The 23,344-nt window shown below is 41.5% G+C and overlaps 1 protein-coding gene and 1 non-coding gene across 6 annotated transcripts in view; one reads left to right on the forward strand and one right to left on the reverse strand.

Annotated features, from left to right (window-relative positions):
- The window catches only part of ITPR2 (inositol 1,4,5-trisphosphate receptor type 2), a 586,098-nt gene that overhangs the window by 43,446 nt on the left and 519,308 nt on the right, over positions 1 to 23,344 (reverse strand). For 4 of the 5 annotated variants that reach the window (XM_055572406.1, XM_055572399.1, XM_055572407.1 and 1 more), the window contains one exon: positions 18,758 to 18,918. In XM_055572406.1, coding sequence (XP_055428381.1) covers positions 18,758 to 18,918 — 161 coding nt within the window. Of the gene's footprint in view, positions 1 to 2,584; positions 3,019 to 18,757; positions 18,919 to 23,344 lie in introns of those variants that run through there. The other variant, XM_055572408.1, reaches the window with a different exon arrangement.
- On the forward strand, positions 8,388 to 8,460 carry TRNAG-UCC (transfer RNA glycine (anticodon UCC)). Its single transcript has one exon. It is a non-coding gene; the product is annotated as a tRNA-Gly (tRNA).

A 23,344-nucleotide genomic window follows, 5' to 3' on the forward strand; every position in this document is an offset into this window, starting at 1 on the left:
CTATAGGAAAGTTGCTTATCTGCAGCTCATCATATGTTGCTACTTGGTGTTATTAACCAATCTTTGTGACCATATATTATGCTCTCTGTATTAGGCACAGACTTCTTGATAGCTGGGAATTGATCTGTCCTTTATCTGTGCTCTCCTACATGATCTAATCCATTGTTACAGACATAGCAGACACTAAATATAAAAGTTGTTGAATAAATAATTATTTCTTGAGCCTTGAAATGCTATTCTGATATATTTGATTTTATTTTTCATCATATAAAAGTTTATTTTCCTGAGTGTGGTTTGTATAATTTTTTTAATTGGAGGATAACTGCTTTACAGTGTTGTTAGTTTCTGCTGTACAACGTGGACCAGCTCTAAGTGTGTGTGTGTTTTATATATATATATGTCCTCTCTTGAGCTTCTCTCCCAGCCCACATCCAACTAGTCTAGGTGATCAAAGAGCACCAAGCTGAGCTCCCTGTGTTATATAGCAGCTTCTGATACATATTTTAAATTTTAATGTACTGTGTCAGATACTGTATAAATATTAATTTGTTTAATTATCATAAAAATCATAGAGGTAGAGCTGTTTAGCTACTTTTCAGATGAAGAAACTGAGACACAGGAAGATAAAAGTATCTGCATGAGCCCCCTAGTCCGTGTCTACACACCATGTGATGCTGTGTCATTCTCACATACAGTAGCCTTCAGTAGCTCCCTTGCAATACTCCCCGCTCTTACTTCATCCTCAGATACTTGCACACAAGTGAGTTATGTACTAGAGGACCAAGTGAGAAAACCATGATCCTCTCAAGTAACCATACATTTTATCATTCCCAGTAATATGAGTTATCTTTGTACATATCTGTTGGCACTATGTCCTTATCTCCTGGGTTGAGTGCTTCCAAATTGTTCTAGAACCTGAGCTCAGGAAACAGGAAGTCTCTGAGGCCCCACAGTACAGGGACCTCCACCAAAACCACAGAGGTTTCTCAGAGGTGAGGCTCCAGGTCTTAGAGGGTAATTCATGGTCTGATACTGACCAATGTGGTCCTCTAGGGAACTCCAGAGGCATGGATGTATAATCCTGTGGACAGCAGACCATCTACCACCTAAGACCCAGACTCCAGGAAGGGTCGGGGGAGAGGTCAGTCCTAGAAACAAATTTGGACCACTCCAAACTACTTTCTATCCCAACTGCTTTCAGTTTGTAATAGAAAACAAACATTAACATACTCAAAATCTGATGAAAATAAAAATTTAAATATTAGAGTTGTCAGAATTTTAGAACTAGAAACCACTTTAGAAGAGACTTTAGAAACCACTTCCATTCTCACTCTGAGTGAGAAATTGATGTGCATGGCAGGTGAGTCTCCAGGTCACAGGTAGAACCAGGGCCAAGGGTCTTTATACCACAGCATGGTACCCAGCTGGCTAGAGAGAATTCCTGGGTAGTTGTTTCTTTGTCAAGTTACAAGTACCTCTGCAAATAAATCAGGCTTCCCTGGTGGCTCAGATGGTAAAGAATCTGATTGCAGTGCATGAGACCCAGCTTCAATCCCTGTTTCAGGAAGAGTCCCTGGAGAAGGAAATACCCACTCCAGTATTCTTGCCTGGAGAATTCCATGGACAGAGGAGCCTGGCAGGCTATCATCCTTAGGGTTGCAAAGAGTTAGACATGACTGAGTGACTAACACATGAATTTGGCTATTTTTGAATTTCAGATGAACTGGTGAACTGGTGTTTTCTTTTTAAGTCAGTTGTGTTTGAAATCCTAATCAATAATCTCACAGAATGACATTAACACTAGGAATCCTTTCTTAAGAGTTAATAATGACAGTAGAGCCCCAATGCAGATGGGAAGTTAAACTCAGGATATTCTTTCTAAAGGGAAATGAGTGCTTTATATTAGAACTTTATCAAATGCTGGGAAAAAATTTAAAAAGTGATTACATGACTGAAAAATGCTGTAAATTCTTCACTTGAAGAAGCCTAAAAGGTACTCTTTGGAAATGAAAGACTTTCCTGTGGCTCCCACCACAGAGCCAAGATAAAGGCAAAGTTTTCACTCTCCCCACCCTTTCCCCCAGGGGGAACTTGAAGTAATCCAGACAAAATCTGTTTTCCCAGTGCTTTTGTTCTGACTCAGTGGCAGCTCCTAGCTCTCTTTCCAAACAGCCCAGCCCCCAGGTCCTGCTAGTAGGAGCCTCTCCTACTAGCATCACACCATAGCTCTTTGTGGAAAGATCTGGCTTTCCCAGTGGCTCAGATAGTAAAGAAACTGTTTGCAATGAAGAAGACTCAGGCTTGACCTGGATTGGGAAGATCCCCTGGAGTAGGAAATGGCAACCCACTCCAGTATTCTTGCCTGGAGATTTCCATGGACAGAGGAGCCTGGAGGGCTTAAGTCCATGGGATCACAAAGAATTGGACAAGATTGAGCAACTAACACTAAAATCACTTATTGGACTCAAATGAATTCAATGGTTCAAGCAATATTGAGTGAGTTCCTGACTTTCAGCTTAACAAAAAGGAACAAATGGCAGAAGGACTTGAGTTTGGGTCAGGTCACAAGATAGGAAAGTCCCTCTGACCGGCCTGTTCTAAAGATAACATTCACTATGTAAAAACCATCCTGACTTGTTTAGGATCTGCCTTCTGCTTTAAACAGGAAATTCCATGACAGGACACATCTGTCCTGCTCTCCTCTGTCCACCTTTCCAGGAGACATCGTAGTGCCTAGGACATGGTTCAGTTCAGTTCAGTCACTCGGTCATGTCCGACTCTTTGTGACCCCGTGGACTGCAGCATGCCAGGCTTCCCTGTCAATCACCAACTCCCAGAACTTGCCTAAACTCATGTCTGTCGAGTCGGTGATGCCATCCAATCTCCTCATGGTCTATCGTCCCCTTCTCCTCCTGCCTTCAAGCTTTCCTAGTATCTTTTCCAATGAGTCAGTTTTTCACATCAGGTGGGCAAAGCATTGGGGTTTCAGCTTTCCAAAGAATACTGGAAATTGGAATACTGGAAAATTGAAAATTGGAATATTCAGTCTTTCCAATGAATAGTCAGGACTGATTTCCTTTAGGATTGACTGGTTTGTCTCCTTGCTGTCCAAGGGACTCTCAAGAGTCATCTTTAATACCACAGTTCAAAAGCATCAATCAGTGCTCAGCTTTCTTTACGGTCTAACTCTCACATCCATACATGACTACTAGAAAAACCACAGCTTTGACTAGATGAACCTTTGTTGGCAAAGTAATGTCTCTGCTTTTTAATAGGCTGTCTAGGTTGGTCATAGCTTTTCTTCCAAGGAGCAAGTGTCTTTCAATTTCATGGCTGTAGTCACCATCTGCAGTGATTTTAGAGCCCAAGAAAATAAAGTCTGTTACTGTTTCCATTGTTTCCCCATTTTTTTGCCATAAAGTGATGGGACTGGATGTCATGATCTTCATTTTCTGAATGTTGAGTTTTAAGCCAGCTTTTTCACTCTCCTTTTACTTTCATCAAGAGGACATGGTAGGTAGTAGTTATTGAACAAATAAATTGACTATTGCCTGATCTCTAAGAGGAACATGGTCCTGAATGCGAAAAGAGTTTGAACATTAAAACTCTTAATGCTATGAATCTGCAAAACAGTATTTAAATAGTCACATTATTTGAAAAACATCTATTTCTGCTTCATTGACTACACTAAAGCCTTTGTGTGGTCACAACAAACTGTGGAAAATTTTTAAAAGAGATGTGATTACCAGACCATCTTACCTGTCTCCTGAGAAACCTGTATGCAGATTTAGAAGCAACAGTTAGAATTGGACATGGAACAATGAACTGGTTCCAAATTGGGAAAGGAGTATGACAAGGCTGTATATTGTCACCCTACTTATTTAACTTACATGTAGAGTACATCATGTGAAATGCCAGGCTGGATGAATCACAAGCTAGAATCAAGACTGCTGAGAGAAGTATCAACAATCTCATATATGCAGATAATACCACTCTAATGGCAGAAAGCGAAAAGGAACTAAAGGGCCTCTTGATGAGGGTGAAAGAGAAGAGTAAAAAAGCGGGCTTAAAACTCAACATTCAAAAAGTTAAGATCATAGCATCTGGTCCCATCATATCATGGCAAATAGAGGGGAATAAGTGGAAACAGTGATAGATTTTCTTTTCTTAGGCTCCAAAATCACTGCAGACAGTGACTGCAACCATGAAATTAAATGACACTTTTTCCTTAGAAGAAAAGCTATGACAAAGCTAGACAGCATATTAAAAAGCAGAGACATCACTATGCCGACAAAGGTCCCTATAATCAAAGCTATGGTTTTTCTTGTAGTCATGTATGGATGTGAGAGTTGGACCATAAGGAAGGCTGAATGCCAAAGAATTGATGCTTCTGAATTGTGATGTTGGAGAAGACTCTTGACCTTGGACTGCAAGGAGGTCAAACCAGTCAATCCTAAAAGAAGTCAACCCTGAATATTCATTGGAAGAGCTTATGCTGAAGCTGAAGCTCCAATACTTTGGCTACCTGATGTGAAGAAATGACTCATTGGAAAAGACCCTAATGCTGGGAAAGATGAGGGCAAAAGGAGAAGGGGGCAAGAGAGGATGAGATGGTTAGACAGCATCACCAACTCAATGGACATGAATTTGCGCAAACTCTGGGAGATAATGAAGGACAGGGAGCCTGGAGTAATGCCGTCCACAGGGCTGCAAAGAGTCGGACATGACTTAGTGACCGAACAACAGTATTATTTTAAGAGGCCAATGTTTTAAGTAGAAGTGGAATGATCACATATTTGTTGACCAGTGACTAGGAGTCAGACACCATGTTAGGTACAAGGATGGATGTGATTTTGTTGAATATATACAGGAATCATGGTAAAGAGGAGTAGGATCCCCATTTATAGGTGAGGAAACAAGATTCAGAGCTGGGGCAAATTATCTCAGATGCTATTGTTTCAGAAGACCTTGATCTCTAAATCCTCATAAAAGTAACTGATTGCATAGACATGACATTAAGTGACTCATCTTTGAAATCCAAGTGCTGAATCATTTTTGTAAAATTCAGTCATTATTTTTCAGGAATTCCCTTAGATAAAACTAGTCCAAAATCCTATGGAAACTAGCTTGCCTGATAACCTTACCTAAAATAAATGTAGTGTTTCAGCTTAATTGCTGTCTTGACTAATTACTCATGGGGCATAGGCTATGCCGGTCTATTAAAAACCATTAGATAGAAGCTGTGTGGCTTTACGGTATATAGTTCTCATTCCCACAACTTACATTTTGATGGCATCTGTTACTCTCTGGAAGAAAGCCAGAATTTCTGAGTAAAATGTATCAGTCCTAACAATGTGGACATTATTATTCCAGAAAGCCAACTGAGAATTGAACAAGATCTTACGGTAATGACCAGAACTGGGAAACAAGAATTTTCTTCAGCACAGCGGGAAGAAGTCTTTTTATTAAGGTTAAGAGAATCAGAGATGTGAACATCCCTTTATAAGGTTCAAATAAATACCTTGGGATGGGTCATAATTCTAAGAGGTTTCAAAGAGGCTTAGATTGAATGAAACCCAAATAGCTTTGCTCTAAACATTTGGGTTTGCAGCATAATTCTATCCTGAAACTTACTGATCAATGTTGGGTTATAAGATATGCACAAACTGACCAAAACACTACTCAGTTTGTTGGCCAATGAAAAATTAAATTTGTTTTTTGGTGCCCTCCTACCAAAATTGTTTTTCTCTTTTCTGGGTTCACTTTTTGATGAGTAAAATCTGGGTGGCAGGTTCTAGACATTTTTATTATTGTTAGTTGTTATCAGTATTAAGTAGGTTACAGTTCTGTGTCTGTCTAAGAGCACGTTCCTGTCAATTACGCACTCTGTGTAGTCTCCCTTGGAAAACTTTATCCAAATTCAGCTATTGAGTATATTCCATGAGGCATAAGCTTTATGGTCATTTAACAAATCTTTATGGAGTACCTACTCTATACCAGGCATTGTTCTGTGCTCTGGAAATCTCCCCGCTGTGATAGTTGATCTTTCCTAACTCCTTGTGGTAACTGGAGACCCGTCTATTCTGTTTCTTACTGGACACATGCACTTAGAAACCCAAATTGTTCCTGTGCCCTTGGATACCATGAGGCAAACTGAGCTTATCACACCTCCTCAGCTGGCCCCCGATGAACCGGTGGGAGTTGGGTTGGGCCCCACTGCTCAACCCACTACCCACAACTATCCAAGACTGAAAGCTCCTTTCTCTTGCCTTCAGAAAGTCTTCTGCCTGAATCTTTTCATCCTCATCATTTCTTCTCAATCCCCAGTGGCATTTCATACCAGCTCCCATCACTGCTGCTAGGTAATTTTTTCCTTGCTCTATGACGGGCCCCCTTGAATACATTTCCCACGCTGTCATGGAACATACTTTCCAAAATGTACAACTGACCTTGTCTCTTTGGCTTAATAACTCTGAAGGGCTTCCCTTAGCTTTTAGGGTGAGGTAAAGACTTCCCTGGTGGTTCAGAAGGTAAAGCTCATCTGCCTACAATGTGGGAGACCCAGGTTCAATCCCTGGGTCAGGGAGATCCTGGAGAAAGGAAATGGCAACCCACTCCAGTATTCTTGCCTGGAGAATCCCAGGGACGGGGGAGCCTGGTGGGCTGTCGTCTCTGGGGTTACACAGAGTCGGACACGACTGAAGCAACTTAGCAGTAGTAGCAGCAGCAAAGACTTCCAAGCACACAAGGACCTTGTGATCTGGCTCCTAGTTACATTTCCTCCTGGACAACTTCACTCTTTCCCTAGACAGGCCGACTTGCTCTCTCCACCTGCTCTCTCCTAATTTTCTGACTCACTCGAGCATCCAGGCATGACCTCGTGAAGCCTCCTTGCCCAGGCCGTCTGCTCCACAGCAGGCTCCGCTGCTGCCTTGCACCATTATCACTCTTTTATTAGATTCCTCTGTCTGCTGTATTTCACCAGTGCTTCTGGAAGGAAGTTATGGTCTCTGCCTCAACCCTGAATCCCCAGGCAGCCCACTAAGCGTTCAGCCTGTGAGCCTGTTTTTATTGGATGAACAAATCTTGAAATGATGAAAAAAGATTTGTTGGTCTGAATTTTCAAGACATTTTGGGTTATGCCTCAACTATTACAGCTTAAAAACTAAGGATTCTAATTCCTTAAAACAGCAGTCCCCAACCTTTTTGGCACCAGGCATCAGTTTTGCAGAAGACAATTTTTCCACGGACTGGGGTTGTGGTGGGGGGTGGTTTCAGGATGATTCAAGAGCATTACATTCATTATGCACTTTATTTCTATTACATCAGCTCCACCTAAGATGATCAAGCATTAGGTTCTGGAGGTTGAGGACCCCTGACCTGACATACATATTGGAAAAGCAGGAAGTGCTTTTTTCCTTCCAAAGGATGCCTTTTGGTTGGTGTTTGGGTTTGTTCCCCTACCTTTTCTCCAACACTGAATTTAATATATATTTGATCTTGGTTGTTCTACCTGATTCTTCACTAAGAGATAGCAAAGCTAAAGTAAAATCATATACACAAGTCCCAGAAAAATGAGTGTTTGGATTCTGGTTCAAGTCTTATTGACTGAGTATCTTGGATAAATAATGAGCTTCTCTGAGTCTCAGTGTACAGAAAATGAGTATAATTAAATAACATGCAAAGCTGCTGGCCCACAGCATACATAGAATTCATCTTCTTTTTCTCTGCTTATCCTTTCCCTTTAAAGATACACACTTCACCTGGAATATATCTTCCTCCATCCCTCCTGACCACATCCTCCTCATTTTTAAGGTCCAACTCTCCTCCAAATCTTCTCTGTGCAGTTGTCCCTGGAGCCTTCAGCCAGAAAGGGCCGTCCTGTCACTGGGGCTCCAGTGCCTCAATATCTTATTCCCTTTGTTCAACAGATCTATGCCGAATGCCCACTATGTACTGGGCATTAATTTCGGGGCTGGGAATCAGCAGTGAAAAAAACAGATGTGGAAAAGTCTGAGTCGTAGTGAAGAGGAATAAACTTGCTAACAAGTATAAAAACAATATTCGGTCAGGTGAGTGTAAGTGCTCTCATGGGTAAAAGGAAAGGAAGTACCTGGAACAGGGATGTCAGAGAGGGTGCCAGGCATGGAAAGAGCTGGGGGACAACAACTGCAAGTGGAAGGCACCCACATACCAAGGCTCTGACCCAGCAAAAGTGCAGCATTCTCAAGGAAAAGAATAGGGTCAATGTAATAGAACTGTCCTGGGCTAAGCAAAGTGGGATAGAATAGGACTGGTGAAGTAGATATAAGGGGGGGCCAGGAAGATAGCCTTCATTTTATTCTAAGTACCACTGAACAGCTTTAATAAATCAGGGGTCAGGGACTTCCCTGGTGGTCCAATGGTTAAGACTCTGCACTTCCAATGCAGGGGACGTGGGTTTGATCCCTAGTCAGGGAACTAAGATCCTATATGCTGTGCATTGTGGCCAAAAGATAAAAATAAATAAATAAGTAAATAAATCAGGGGTGCACTGGTATACTTTGTTCTAAGATTTCTCCAGCTGCAGTATGTCTGAACATCTACTATCTCTCTGACAGGAGTTCTGATTTGCACTACAGTTTTCTGGTGATTGGCTTCCCTGGTGGCTCAGATGGTATCTGACTGAAATGTGGGAGACCTGGGTTCAATCCCTGGGTTGGGAAGATGCCCCAGAGTAGGGAATGGCAACCCACTCTGATATGCTTGTCTGGAGAATTCTGTGGACAGAGGAGCCTGGCAGGCTACAATCCACGGGATCAAAAACAGTCGGACACTACTGAGCAACTAACACTACACTTTCCGGTGAATACAGCTGTTCTATTACCCGGTGGTTCCATAAGGGCAGCAATGATGTTTTATTCTTGTTTTCATCAGTGCCTCGTGCACGGTCTTCCCAGTAAAATGCTTGTCAAATTAAATGACAATGTCCCGTAGCTTCTTTCTTGCCCACCACTGTAATAATTGTAGTTGCAACCCTTCTAATCTTTGCAGGAAGCATGCCATTGGCAGCCAGCTCTGAACAAGGACAGTCCTGTTTGTATTTCTCTCAGGCCTTCCTGCCATTGTAGGCTTGTCCGCCAACTTCCTGTCTTCTGGCTCAGTTACTCCTGGGCCCGGCCTGCAGGGCACATTTGTGGTCCCTCTTCTGTAGAGCGTGAGGTCTGTGCTGGAACCCCGCCCTCAGAGGAAGCACTGCTGGTAGCTTTACATAATGAACAGCATCACAGCACAATAGCACGCATACTGGCCACTGCATGTAACGGACACAGCATCCCTTCCCGCTGGCCGTGCCATTTGGGAGCTAGTTACCGGTCCTCTCTAAGCCTCAGTTTAATCCTGTGAAGAGTTGGGATAATCATAACAGACTGCCACCTAGGGCTGATCCAAGGCCTTTAAGATCATGTGTGTCACTCACTTAGTACAGCACTGAGCACATAGCACTCATCAAATGTCAGTTTCTATGAGTCACAGTAATGCTAGTATGCAGGATTTCATTTAATCCTCATAGCATATTACTTACTATAGACAGGGTTAATATTTAGCTGGTTTGCATAGATACGGCCTTACTAGTTGCTAAAACTATTGCAATATTTCCTAGTTTCCAGATTACCCTCTCTCAAGCCCTCCAAGCCCTGCTCCCCTCCCCTCCCCATGACCCTGCAGCTTTCTCTGCCCAGCTTCTTTCCCTGGGATCCCTGTCCACTTCTTCACCTTGTGATCTGGCAGCTAATGGAACAGGATCCCGCAAAGCAGGAGGCCTCTGTGATCCAGGCACAATTCAGCTCATTCAACTCTGAGGATTGACTGGCTGACTATGCTTTCTTCATCAACAGGTAACGTGAAGAGCAGAAGGAATCAGGAAAAAACATGGGTCTTGCATAAGGGAATCCTAGCAAATCAAACTTCAGAATCTGAGGCCCAGGTTCCTTCTATGACATTGAGCTTCTCCTTAGAAACTGATTAGAAAAACTAACAAGAGCCATTTGGGCTTCTTGAACTTTGAGGACTATTACCTAGACACCAGGGGCTTTCCCGGTGGCTCAGCGGTAAAGAATCTGCCTGTGATGCAAGAGGTGTGGTTTCGATCCCTGGGTCTGGAAGACACCCCTGGAGGAGGGTATGGCATCCCACTCCAGTATTCTTGCCTGGAGACTCCCATGAACAGAGAAGCCTGGTGGGCTTACAGTCCATGAGGTTGCAAAAAGTCAGGTAAAACTGAAGTGACTAAGCATGCACCTGAATTCCAGCAGATTCAGTTTCTGATTAGTTCAGGAAACCAGTCAATGACAACTGAGAGCCCACACCTCATGTGCCTGCCCTGGTCCTTCTTACTCATCCCACTTCCATCCCTGAATCTCATTTAAAACAATTTGGCCCAATCCTTTCACCCTCATTTCTGGTCTTTAAGATGAAGACTCTGTGTACATCCACACTGTGAAATATTTACCTTTTCTATCTCTGTATTTCAAAATAAGATGAGGATTAGAAAGATGTTAAGATGTACACAAAAATGTGGTAACTCATGGATCATATATATGAATACTAAACAGGAAATTAGGATAATTAGAGGATAGAGCCTACCACAAGAATGAAATCCAGAGTTGGGAACTGAAAAAAAGATGCCTCTTAAATTAAAGACACATGTCTGGATTTAAAATATGGACAGTAGAGGTGGAGTTCCCTTGAAGGTAGACATTTACTTCTTAATTGTGCATTCTGAAGCTACAACCTCTAGCCTCCTGCTTCCCTGGAAATGTAAACATTTTAAAAGTGTCTTATTATGTTCCAACGTCTTTAAAATAGGTTTTGAAGATTGAGCAGTTTCATAATTGGCTTAATTAGATCCAATTACACAATTAGTGTAAATTGGAAATAATAGAATCAGAATGTGTAATTTCATAATTATAACGCATGACAATAAAGCAGCAATTAAGTCAGCAAATGCTGCTGATGCAGAAGGGGTGCATATAAATTTTAGAAGACCCGATGTCTTTCATGAGCCCACCTCCCTCCTGAAGTAGTTACTGCTCAAAAATACCGTTGAACTAAACGAGATTGATTTTGAGTTCCAGACACAGAAAAACAACATCTGGTAAATTCTTAGTTCTTTTCCTTCCTTCTGGGTGACTAGATTGCTTTTCTATCTCATTAAAGGATGACCTCTCTCTTTCTGAAGTCTTCATAGATCATGGAAGAATTCATTCTAATGGCTGAATCATGCCGAACAACCCACCATTGTGCATGCCTGCCCCTCTGCCAGACCAGCAGCTTCAGGTGCACTCCTGAGTGCTTTGCATGTATGGGAGGAGCTGGTCTTAAGAAATACTTAGATGACAGAGGGATTAAATCACCAGTCTCTCAAATCAGCCATCTGATTTTTAATATTGTATCCATTATACTTGGTTCAGGTGGCATACCCTTCCTGCTTTGTCTTTACCTTTTGATTTTAAAAGAGGGGGAAAGATGACATTTGTCTAATGGGAAATTCATAGTCTAAACTCGTGCAGCTATTTTGGTGTATCTTTCTGTAAATTACGTCCAACTACCAGAGGGCTAAGAAGAAACTGTTCATTTGTTAATTCACTCATTATTCTATGTATTCATTCAATAAAAGTTTTGAGCTTCTTGAGGGTAGAGACTGTGTGTGCTAAGTTGCTTCAGTTGTGTCCAACTCTTTTGCGACCCCATGGACTGTAGCCCACCAGCTTATTCTGTCCATGGGATTTTCCAGGCAAGAATATTGGAGTGGGTTGCCATGCTCTCCTCCAGAGGAGCTTCACGACCCAGGATCAAACGCACATCTCTTATATCTCCTGCATCGATAGGCAGGTTCTTTACCACTAGTGCCACGTGGGAAGCCCAAGGGAACAGATTACTTCTTGTTTAGTCTTATGTATCAAAACCACAGAATAGCTGCTAGCATAGAAGAAACACTAAATGTCTATCGAGTTACTTTTAATGTATATTACAGATATCACCTGCTCTGGTCTTACACAGAACAAAAGCTACTCTATTCCTAGTTGTGGCCTTCAAGAAACTTAAAATTGTTTTTGTGTCAAGACAACTATTATGTTAACAAAAACATGAGTTAATTGGTACAATTATTATGGAAAACAACATGAAGATTCCTTAAAAAACTAAAAATACTATCATATGATCAAGCAATCCCACTCCTGGGCATATATCCAGAGAAAACTAATTTGAAAAGATACATGTGCCCCAATGTTCATAGCAGCACTATTTCAATAGCTAAGACATGGAAGTGACCTAAATGTCCATTGGCAATGAATGGGTAAAGAAGGTGTGTTCCATATACACAGTGGAATATTATTCAGTCATAAAAAGAATGAAATAAAACCATTTGCAGCAAAATGGATGCAACTAGAGATTATCATACTGAGTAAAGTAAGTCAGACAGAGAAAGACAAATACTCTGTGATATCACTTAATACATGGAATCTAAAAAGAAATGATACAAATGAACTTACCAAACAGAAACAGAGTCACATATGTAGAAAACAAATTTATGGTTACCAGAAGGGGAAAGGGGGGACAGGATAAATTGGGAGACTGGGACTGGCAGATACAAACTATATAAAATGGATAACCAACAAGAACCTATGGTATAGTACAGAGAACTCTACTCAATACTCTGCAATGACTTATATGGAAAAAAAATTTTTAAGAGTGTGTGTGTGTGTGTGTGTGTGTGTGTGTGTGTGTGTATAAAACTGATTCACTTTGCTGTACAGCAGAAATTAACATAATATTGTAAATCAACTGTATTCCAATAAAAATTAAGAAAACAAAAAAAAAAACCCCATACAACTCCAGCCCCTCAAAAAAGAACAAGTGAAACTGTCCCAGCTGACATCACCACGATGTCCACAAATAATTATTAGTCAAGAGTCAAATAAGCATAAGAGCTTAAAAGGGCCATACACTAAAATGAGGAACTGGTCCCCTCCAAAGCCAAGGTCATGGGGCATGGCCAGCCAGGGTCTGGGTTGCCACCCAGTACACCAGAACACGTGGGCAGTTCTCTGAACAAGCAGGGTACCTGCCGTTCCGGTATCTCTGATTTCAATCTCATTGTTTGTCAAACGAAGTACTAAATATTCCCAAAGGTCCCTAACGTACCTTGGCAAATGAGCAAATGAAAATCTGAAAATGTCTCCAAAATGTTACAGAAACCTCTAAAAGCCTTGGGCATTTTTTCTAATGATCTCTATTTTGTTTGTTCCTCTTCAGTATCATCCTTTGGGTGATGGCAGAAGCGAACGGGCTTAGTGATGCTCACAGGCCATTACTAACACAGGCTACAGGACTCACCCTCTTAGGCCCTTTCCCCCTAGTTTATTGGGTTCTTTTTCATTATTTTTACTTTCCTGCACGGTCCTTCCTTTTCTGTCTCCCACTTTGTGTCCCCAATAAACACTAGCTCAAAATATCAATCCTCTTATAAAAAATGAGAACTTGTTTGCCAGAAGAAAACATATTCCCAAAATACCTTGATCTACTCACATCTCCCATAACAATATCCCAAAAGAGTTTTGTGTTAATTCAAAGACTCAGACAGTGGATAGTTAAACAGCTTGAGGCAGGGTCTGAAGGCAGGAGTGAGGAAGTTTTAAGTTCCTATGAATATTTTAGAGGTTTGACCCTGTCACTGGGTGGAGGTAGAGGCACAAATGTATTTTCTAAGAATCTAACCCCTAGAAACAATGTATCAATTTATTTATAATGTATGCTGTTGCTGCTGCTAAGTTGCTTCAGTCGTGTCCAACTCTGTGTGACCCCATAGACGGCAGCCCACCAGGCTCCCCCGTCCCTGGGATTCTCCAGGCAAGAACACTGGAGTGGGTTGCCATTTCCTTCTCCAATGCATGAAAGTGAAAAGTGAAAGTGAAGTCACTCAGTCGCGACCCCATGGACTGCACCTACCAGGCTCCTCTGTCCATGGGATTTTCTAGGCAAGAGTACTGGAGTGGGGTGCCTGCATATGAGTATAAATATTCTTTATGTGTGTTGTGTGTGTGCCAAGTTGCCTCAGTCCTATCTGACTCTTTGTGACCTTTCGGACTGAAGGCTCCTCTGTCCACGGGGTTTTCCAGGCAAGAATACTGGAGTGGGTTGCCATGCACTCCTCCCGGGGATCTTCCCAATCCAGGGATTGAACCTGCGTCTTTTATGTCTCCTGCATTTGTAGGCAGGTTCTTTACCACTAGGGCCACCTGGGAAGCCATCAAGTACTCATTTTTACCTGAGCATAAAATTGATGGATTGGAGGTGAAAAAATACACAGAGGGGAGAAACAGCCCCAAACTTGGTATATTCTTATTTTTCTCATTTCACCAGAAGACAGGAAGCATTTGCTAAGGGCCCGTAGGTCCAAATTGGGCTTACTTAAAGTGTAGCAGAATTCAGATGAGTTGTTTCATGAACAAATATGAGGAACTTCCTTATTTTATTTTGCAAAAATCCTTGAGGGTAAAACTTATGTCCACCATGAAGAAATGAAAACTTCTTCTAAAGCTCTATTGATAAATAAGCATTTAAATCAAACTGGTAAATGTACCTAATTTTAAAGACCAAAAATTGAAGTGGTAGGAAAATAGAAGGTTTCCTACCAAGCTGTTAAGAGTGATTACCTTTGACCTGGAGGAAGAGAAAAATACAGTCTTTGAAATGAGCTACAGACGTGTGTTGACTTGCTATGAGCTCTAAAATCTTCTCTCTCTTGGTGGATCAAGATTAGGAGACCATAATCTCCATGGAGCTTGGAGTAACAATTTTCCAAACTGGGTTTGTCAGCTACAGATTTTCAGAAGTTTTCCAAAAGGGCTATTTCAGTAAATGAACACTCTTAAGAGTCAAATGACTTTTTGTTTCCATCCTTCCTAAGCTTAATATCAGTCTTCCTTCTCCTGACCATTAAAATTCAGGACCAGTGCCTATTCTCTTGGATGTGCTCTGCTTGGATGAGAATGAGACATTTCATGCTCGAATAAGTTTGTGGTTCTCCTCCCTCTTGTCCTGGTTCTTGAGAGAGGAGAGGATGGACAGACACACGGAAATGTAAGTCTTAAACATTCAAGGACAAGAGCCCGGCAAAATGGTGATTTTAATATGAAGGCTAAAGATGGGTCAACAGTTTCTTGGCAGTCACCTGGGGATTTCCTTACCCAAGATCCAAAGGCTTGGACCTGTCTCTTCTTTGCAACAACTGATGCTGTGAACTCTGACACTGAAAATGCTCATCTCTAGGCTTCTGACACACTCCACTTCCTGGTGCTTCTTCTACCCTTTTTATTGTCTTCTTTTCTACTTATTTTATTTGTCTTCTTCCTTTTTCCTCAAGATGAGATTCCCCCAGGTTTTGTCTCTGGCTTTCTCGTCTCCTCTCTTTATATTTCTTTCTCCTGCCACTCACTAACCTGATGGTGCCAGCTGTCTTTCCATGTGGATGATCCCAGGGAAAACTGCCAATTACTGAGTACCCACCAGAAGCAAGTCACTTTTTACATATCATCTCACTGATCTCACACCCATTATCTGCCTCTCAGCTGAGGAGGCAGAGTCTCAGGGAGGTTCAAAGACTCACCCAAGATACCAAGACCACACAGCAGATCCGTGCTAGAGTCAGGGTTTGAGTCCAGACTCCCTGCTCTTGTCACTATACCCCCTCTCCCAATGACTCAGCCTCCTGTCTTGTTTCAAAATCAACAAGTCTTCTTCTCTGACTAGTTTCTCCTCCTCATAGAGACTTTCTGTAACCCATTCGCTACCTTTCTCCCAATGACCAGGCTCACGGTGTCAGGTGTCCCTGGCTCAGCTCTCAGCCTTTCACCTGCTCCTCCACGGCCCCCTCCTCATCTTGTCGACTGCCAAGTACCACCTCTCACTTCGTCTTTCCCTTCCCCAAACCAGCCCACGCACCTCTGCCTGAACACTCTACTGGGCCATATTATTCCCTTAGGTAAAAACCTCTGTGGCTTCCCTTTGCTGAAAGAAAATAATGACCAAAACCTACACCTCTTACTCAAAAGTCCAGTTGACTTTTTGGGTCATAACTTGTGGGTTGTAACTTGCAGAACTTCCTTAGAAGTAAACCATGTGCTGGTGAAACCAGGCAAGTAACTATCCCCTGAGTGTTTGAATGTCCCATTCTGAGGCTTTTCTTTAGGCTGCTCCCTCTTATAGGAACTCACTCTTAATCCAGTAGACACTCCTCATCTGCACAAATTCTACCCTTTTTCATGTATTATACATACACACAGACACACACACCCCTCAAATCCCTTCCACCACCTTCCCAGTGATGTTATCACTCTACATCGTTAAGCCTTCAGACTTTTCCCTTTTCCACTCTTAGGGAACTTGGTTTGTTGTACTTTAGGTTTATTATTCACCTCCTCTTCTTAGGAAGCTCTAAATTCTTTGGCTTTAAGAAAAGGAATGTTTCAGACTTCAGTGTATTCTCCAAAATCTTTAGTCCAAGGGACATAATAGATGACTGATAAATATATATTAATTAAATGTAACTCAAACTTTGATAAAATACAGCAGTGTGAGGTCACATTGTATTCACTTACTTTTCTAAATTAAAAAAAAATTTGGGCACACTTCAAGGCATATGGGATCGTAGTTCTCCAACCAGGGATGGAACCCATGAGCCCTGCATTAGGAGCTCGGAGCTTTAACCGCTGGACCACTAGGCAAGTCCTGAGGTCACAAGTTAAATGAATGCTTACATGATTTTCCCCTGGTAAGCAGAAACAAAATGTTTCACACAAATAGTCTCTGAGCATCTTGAGATCAAGAATAAATGATGACTGTGAGTGTCTATTCTCAAAATGATAACCTGTTTCCTAATTTAGAAGGAAGAGAGGGCAGAAAAGGCTACATGAAAAAAAAAAAGAAACAATATTAGGTTCTGCCCACTGTCATATAAAAATGGAGAGAAAATAACTTACAGTAGGATGCATGTCCATAATAAAATAGGATGAAAAATGCTGAATTAAAAAAACTCAATTTACATGGAGCTCTCCTGTGACACATAAATATTGTCAGGTAAGGTAAAACAGTGCGATGTTAAGATGTTAGTAACTTAGTAACATGTTAGCCTCTGAACATGTTCTTTGGTTCTTCATTGTATTGCAGCTTATGCCTTCCTAAGTGGATGTAAGCTTCCAGAGGGGAAGATACAGACCCGCTGTTACCTGGCTCTCCTGACACTCTGGTGTTTAAAATGTTATCCTTGGGATGGGGCTTCCCGGGTGGTGCTAGTGGTAAGGAATCCACCTGCCAATGCAGCAGATCCAAGAGATGAGGGTTCGATACTTGGGTCAGGAAGATCCTCTGGAAGAGGGCATAGCAACCCACTCCAATATTCCTCCCTAGAGAATCCCATGGACAGAGGGGCCTGGCAGGCTACAGTCTACAGGGTCACAAGGAGTCGAACACGACTGAAGTGACTGAGCATACACACATTCTTGGGACTCAGCATTAAAGAGGGTCTTGGCTCTTTAAAGGCCTCATTCTCAAAAAATTAATACAACTTTGGAGGACGGTTTTTGAGGCAAAATCCAATATATGGCCATGTTTAGTGTAAGAATACAAGAATTTATAGCAGATACAAAGATTTGTCATTATTCAATTACTAAGTCATGTCTGACTCTTTGTGACCTCATGCACTTGCAGAAGACCAGGCTTCTCTGTCCTTCACTATCTCCCAGAGTTTGCTCAAATTCATGTCCATCGAGTCAGTGATGCCATCCAACCATCTCATCCTCTGTCATCCCCTTCTCCTCCTGCCTTCAATCTTTCCCAGAATCGGGGGCTTTTCCAATGAGTCAGCTCTTTGAATTAGGTGGCCAAAGTACTGGAGCTTCAGCTTCAGCATCAGATGCAATGATACTCACTAACTCAATGGGCAATGGGTTTGAGCAAACTCTGGGAGATGGTGAAGGACAGTGAAGCCTGGTGTGCTGCAGTCTATGGGGTCGCAAAGAGTTGGACATGACTTAGTGACTGAACAACAAAATGCGTATCATGGATACATGAAAGTTGCAACTCTGACTTCTCTTTAAGCCAGTTCATTTTAATTTTCTATGAAACAGAAGAAACTTTGAATCATGGACAACCGTACTCTCTATGCAATGCTACTGATCATGAGGAGGAGTCACAAGCAACTGGACACAGCAGGATCAGGGCAAATCCATCACCAACACTAGTCAATTGATTCAAAATGTATGCTGACAAAAAGTCAATGCTCTCCCACTGGGGTTGAACATTATCCCCTCCCCAAACACTCTTTAATTGCTTAAATGCTTGATTTCTGAAATTCAAGGCTTTTCTTGAAGTACGAATCATGTGCCAATGTGAAAGTTCCAGATTTGGGGAACTGAGACATTAGTGATGACAGGAAGCATGAGGTCAGAAGATGACAGAAAGAACTGAATTCACTGCACAGAGAATTCTCCAGGAAATACCATCTGTACATCTGAAGCTTAGATTTGGTTTGTATAACCAAGACGTCCACTGAGAACCAATGATTTAGCCAGGACAGAGGTTCTTCAATGATTGACAGTCCTATTTAAAAGTTAACAAAATGACTGCTAAAACCTTTGCATTCTGGAAGAAAGGTAGGGTAGGGAATTGGAAGCATACAGAATGCAGTACAGTCATAGATCCAAGCCCTCTCCTCACTCACCACAATCATTTGAGCCACGTAACTTTCAGGTCCGGTATATTCAGTTGGGTCTTTCACCTTCACCAGGACTAGGAAGTACAAATAATGCCACATATTGTGTTCTGACTTGATGTGTTCCTCAAAAGAAACCGTTTTATTATCAAACTTGTCCCTCTCAAGTCCTGCAAAAAAACCAGGAGAGACAACGTATGTAACGTGTCATTTAATCAGCACTCACTTTGGGCATAAAAACATAATCATTATTGTGAAGAAACATTTTCTGAAAGAGCGTGACGATTTTAAATGTTATGATTAAAAACGCAGTACACAAGACCTCCAGAAAAAATGCCAGAGTTTTTCATTTCTTCCCAACTAACATTATCCCCTGTGGATCCCGGGAAAAGTGGAGTCCTATTATAGATGCAAAATTTGCAGACAATTTAAAATGTAACCAAATAAAAATTGTCAAATTATAATAAATTGGACCTCAAGTCTAAGAAAAAGAAGTCAAAATGATTGTGCAAGAAAAAGCATGCTTGCTAATAATCAGGGCAGAAAAAAAATGCCATTTTATCCAGGAACTTGGGGAAAAAGGAAAAAAAAGCAGTTAACAGTCATCTCTCTTCAAAACCACTTGTAATCAGTGAAGGCAAAAGAATGTCCATAGAGATTTGTGTTCCGAATGCAATAAGGATTCACAGGCTTGTCCCACCCTTAGACTACTGTGTTCCAGGCATTTTGGGGAGGGGAAGGTCTGATCAATTTCCAGGGAATATTTTTTTAGCTTCTGGAAGGACACTGAGGAGAGGATCTGGGTAGTAAGATGCTTTTCTCTCAAAGGTTGAAGGGTAGATGAAAGGAAATGAATGGAGATGAAGAAAAACGTCTATGGAAAAATGAATTAGGCTGCCAAGTAAAATGGGATGTTGGGATTCAGTCTGGTTTTGCAGTTCGGATACTGGAGAAGAAATCTGGAGATTGAATTCCAAAACTGGCTACTTTCTTCCTAAACATATTTTTTTTAAAAAAAAGTCATCTGGCCCTTTAGGCATGAAGAAGACCCTTTAAACAATAAGATACAAAATACATAAATCAAAAAAAGTCTGTCCCCAATGAAGGTGTGACCTTTTAAATTATATTATTGGATATTTTTACGGGAAATACCATAAAATTTAGCTGGCTGATGGTCATGCCTCGTCTTACTTGACCTATCGTCAGCTTAGCATGCTTCAAATAAAAATCCAATCCTCTCCCCCAAACGAGCTCCACCCACGTCCTCTTTTCATTCCATGGCAACTCCAGTCTTTCAGTTTTCACGCCAAAAGTCTAGAGTCATCCTTGAATCCTCTGTCTCACATGTCACATCCAATTCATGTTGAAATTCATTTGGTACTTTTACAATTCGCCCCACCTTCACCTTCCTCTGCTGGGTCCACAAATCTGTTCTCTACTAGGCTCATGAATACCATTTTTTCTAGATTCCATATATATGCTTTAACTATACAATACTTGTTTTTCTCTTTCTGGCTTACTTCACTCTATAAGAGGCTCTAGGTTCATCCACCTCACTACAACTGACTCAAATTCATTCCTTTTTATGGCTGAATAATATTCCATTGTATACATGTACCACAACTTCTTTATCCTTTCATCTGTTGAGGGACATCTAGGTTGCTTCCATGTCCTGGTTATTGTAAATATTGCTGCAATGAACACTGGGGTACAAGTATCTTTTAGAATTGTGGTTTTCTCATGGTATATGCCCAGGAGTGGGATTTTTGGGTCATATGTTAGATTTGTTCCTAGTTTTTTAAGGAATCCCCATACTGTTTTCCATAATGGCTGTATCAGTTTACATTCCCACTAACAGTTCAGGACGGTTCCCTTTTCTCCACATCCTCTCCAGCAATTATTGTTTGTAGATTTTCTGGTGATGGCCGTTCTGACTGGTATGAAGTGATACCTCATTGTAGTTTTGATTTGCATTTCTCTAATAATTGAGAAAGTAGCTCTGACATATATACACTGTGTGTGTGTGTGTGTGTGTGTGTGTGTGTATGTGTGGGTTAGTGGCTCAGTCTTGTCTGAGTCTTTGTGACCCCATGGACTGTAGCTCACCATGGAATTCCTCAAGCAAGAATACTGGAGTGGGTTGCCATTCCTGACCCAGGGATTGAACCCAGGTCTTCTGAATTGTGGGCAGATTCTTTACCATCAGAGCCACCAGGGAAGCCCATATATACATGATCGTATATAAAATAGATAGTGGGAAATTACTAAATAACATAGAGAGCCCAACCTGGAGCCCTGTGATGACCTAGAGGACTGGGGTGAAGGGAGAGGAGGGTTGAAAGGGATATATATAATTTATGACTGATTCACATGGTTGAATGGCAGAAACCAACACAAAATTGTAAAGCAATTTTCTACCAATTAAAATATTTTTTAAAAATTTAAAAAAGAAATTATCTTGGCTGTATCTTCAACATACCCAGAATCTGATCACCTCTCACCACCTCCAAGGCTACCACTCTGGTTTGAGCCATTATTGCCACTCATCTGGTTTACCCAAATAACGCCCAGGCCTCCTTGCTTCCACATTTCCTCTCTAAGGCCTATTCTCAACACAGCAGCCAGAGTGACACTTTAAAAACCTGAGTAGGATGGTGTCTCTCCTCTGTTTTAAACCCTGCAGTGGTTCCTCTCCTCAGAAAAAACGTCAACATTCTTACAATGGCCCATGAGTAGGGTTGCCAGGGAAAATACAGGATCCCCAGTTAAGCTCAAAAATTGAAAAAACAATGAATAATGGTTGAGCTTAAATATATCCCATGCAATAGCACCTTGCTAAACCCTATGTGATGTGGCCCTGAAGCCTTTCTAATCTTATCTCCCACCTCCTCTCCCTGGCTAACTCTCATCCAGCCACCAAGGGCTTCTCTGCTCTTCCTGGCACCCAGATCCCTGCCTCAGGGCCTTTGAACTGACTGTTTCCTCTCCCTACAGCTCTCTTCTCTCTGATATCTCTTGGACTAACTCACTTACCTTCTAGTGTTAAACCTCACTTTCTCAATGTGGCTTAATTTTATTGCTTTATTTAGTCTGTCCCTCCCTTTCTACTGGGCTTCCCTGGTGGCTCAGAGGGTAAAGCATCTGCCTACAATGCAGGAGACTGGTGGCTTAGAGGGTAAAGCATCTGCCTACAATGCGGGAGACCCGGGTTCGATCCCTGGGTCGGGAAGATCCCCTGGAGAAGGCAATGGCAACCCACTCCAATACTCTTGCCCGGAAAACCCCATGGACTGAGAAGTCTGGTAGGCTACAGTCCATGGGGTCGCAAAGAGTTGGACATGACTGAGCGACTTCACTTTCACTTTCTACTGATACTTCTGATTACTCTTTCCTTTGTCTTACAGTGTTTTTCATCTCCAAACAGACTGAAAACAGCCATATCAAAGGTGTTTAATTAAACTGGACCACAAGTCTCAGGTATATAGGTAAACATTGTTGTGCAAGAAAAATCCAGGTTGCTAATTAGCACAAAAGAAAGGCATAACGTTTTATCTGGGAACTTAGATATGAGCTTATTATGTTGATTATTTACTGCATGTCCATGGGCAGACATATGTGTCTCTTTTCTTCAATAATGGTCCCTGTAGTTTAGAACATTGCCTGGCATGTAGTCAGCACTGAATAAAATGTTAATTGAGTGAATTAGGAGTATATCACTAAGAACAAAACAGAATTGAAGAGATGCAGGAAAGAGTAGAATATAAGTAGAAAGCAATGAAGCAGTAGAAGTTGTAAACTGGCAGAAATCAGGGGGTGGATCCACAAGTAGAGAGAGGGAATTAGAATGGCCCTAGAAAAGAGAGAGAAAGGGGGAAGCCAAGAAAAAAGTTGGGTAATGGCGTATGGTGGGGCTGCAGGTCTTGCTAAATTGAAGCATCTGTCTCTCCATGATGGCTCTTTTGCTTACTGTATTTGTTATCTTAAATTGTTCATGTATTCTTTCAATAAATACTCATTATTTTAAGAATAAAAAAAGGAATATGTCACTAGGATTCATATAATCCTAGGATGTTCCACTAGGATGCACATAATCAATAACAGATAGCAGCAGTATTGATGACATGGATAAACTGGAACCCTCCTACACTTCAAAAATAGTTTAGCAGTTTCTCAAAAGTTGAACACAGAGTTACCATGTTACCAACAATTCCACTCAGGTATATTCATAACAGAAAAAAATGTATGTCCACATAAAAGCATATACATGAGTATCTGTAGCAGCATTATTCATAATGGCTAAAAAGTAGAAATCCAAATGTTCATCAACTGATAAAAAGATAAACAAAGTATGGTATATCCATACAACGGATATTTTTCTGCAATAAGAAAGTACTGATGCATGCTAATATGAACCTTGAAAACATACTAAGTGAAAGAAGCAAGTCACAGGTGACCACATATGATACGATTCCATTTATACGAAATGCTTAGGACAGGCAAATCTATAGCAACAGAAAGTAGATCAGTGGTGGCCTAGGGCTGAGGAGGATGGTCAGTTTGATGGGAAGGAAGGGAACAGTGATGGCCAAAGGGTGG

Source organism: Bubalus kerabau, chromosome 1 (genome assembly GCF_029407905.1).
Source record: "Bubalus kerabau isolate K-KA32 ecotype Philippines breed swamp buffalo chromosome 1, PCC_UOA_SB_1v2, whole genome shotgun sequence".
Lineage (NCBI taxonomy): Eukaryota > Metazoa > Chordata > Mammalia > Artiodactyla > Bovidae > Bubalus > Bubalus kerabau.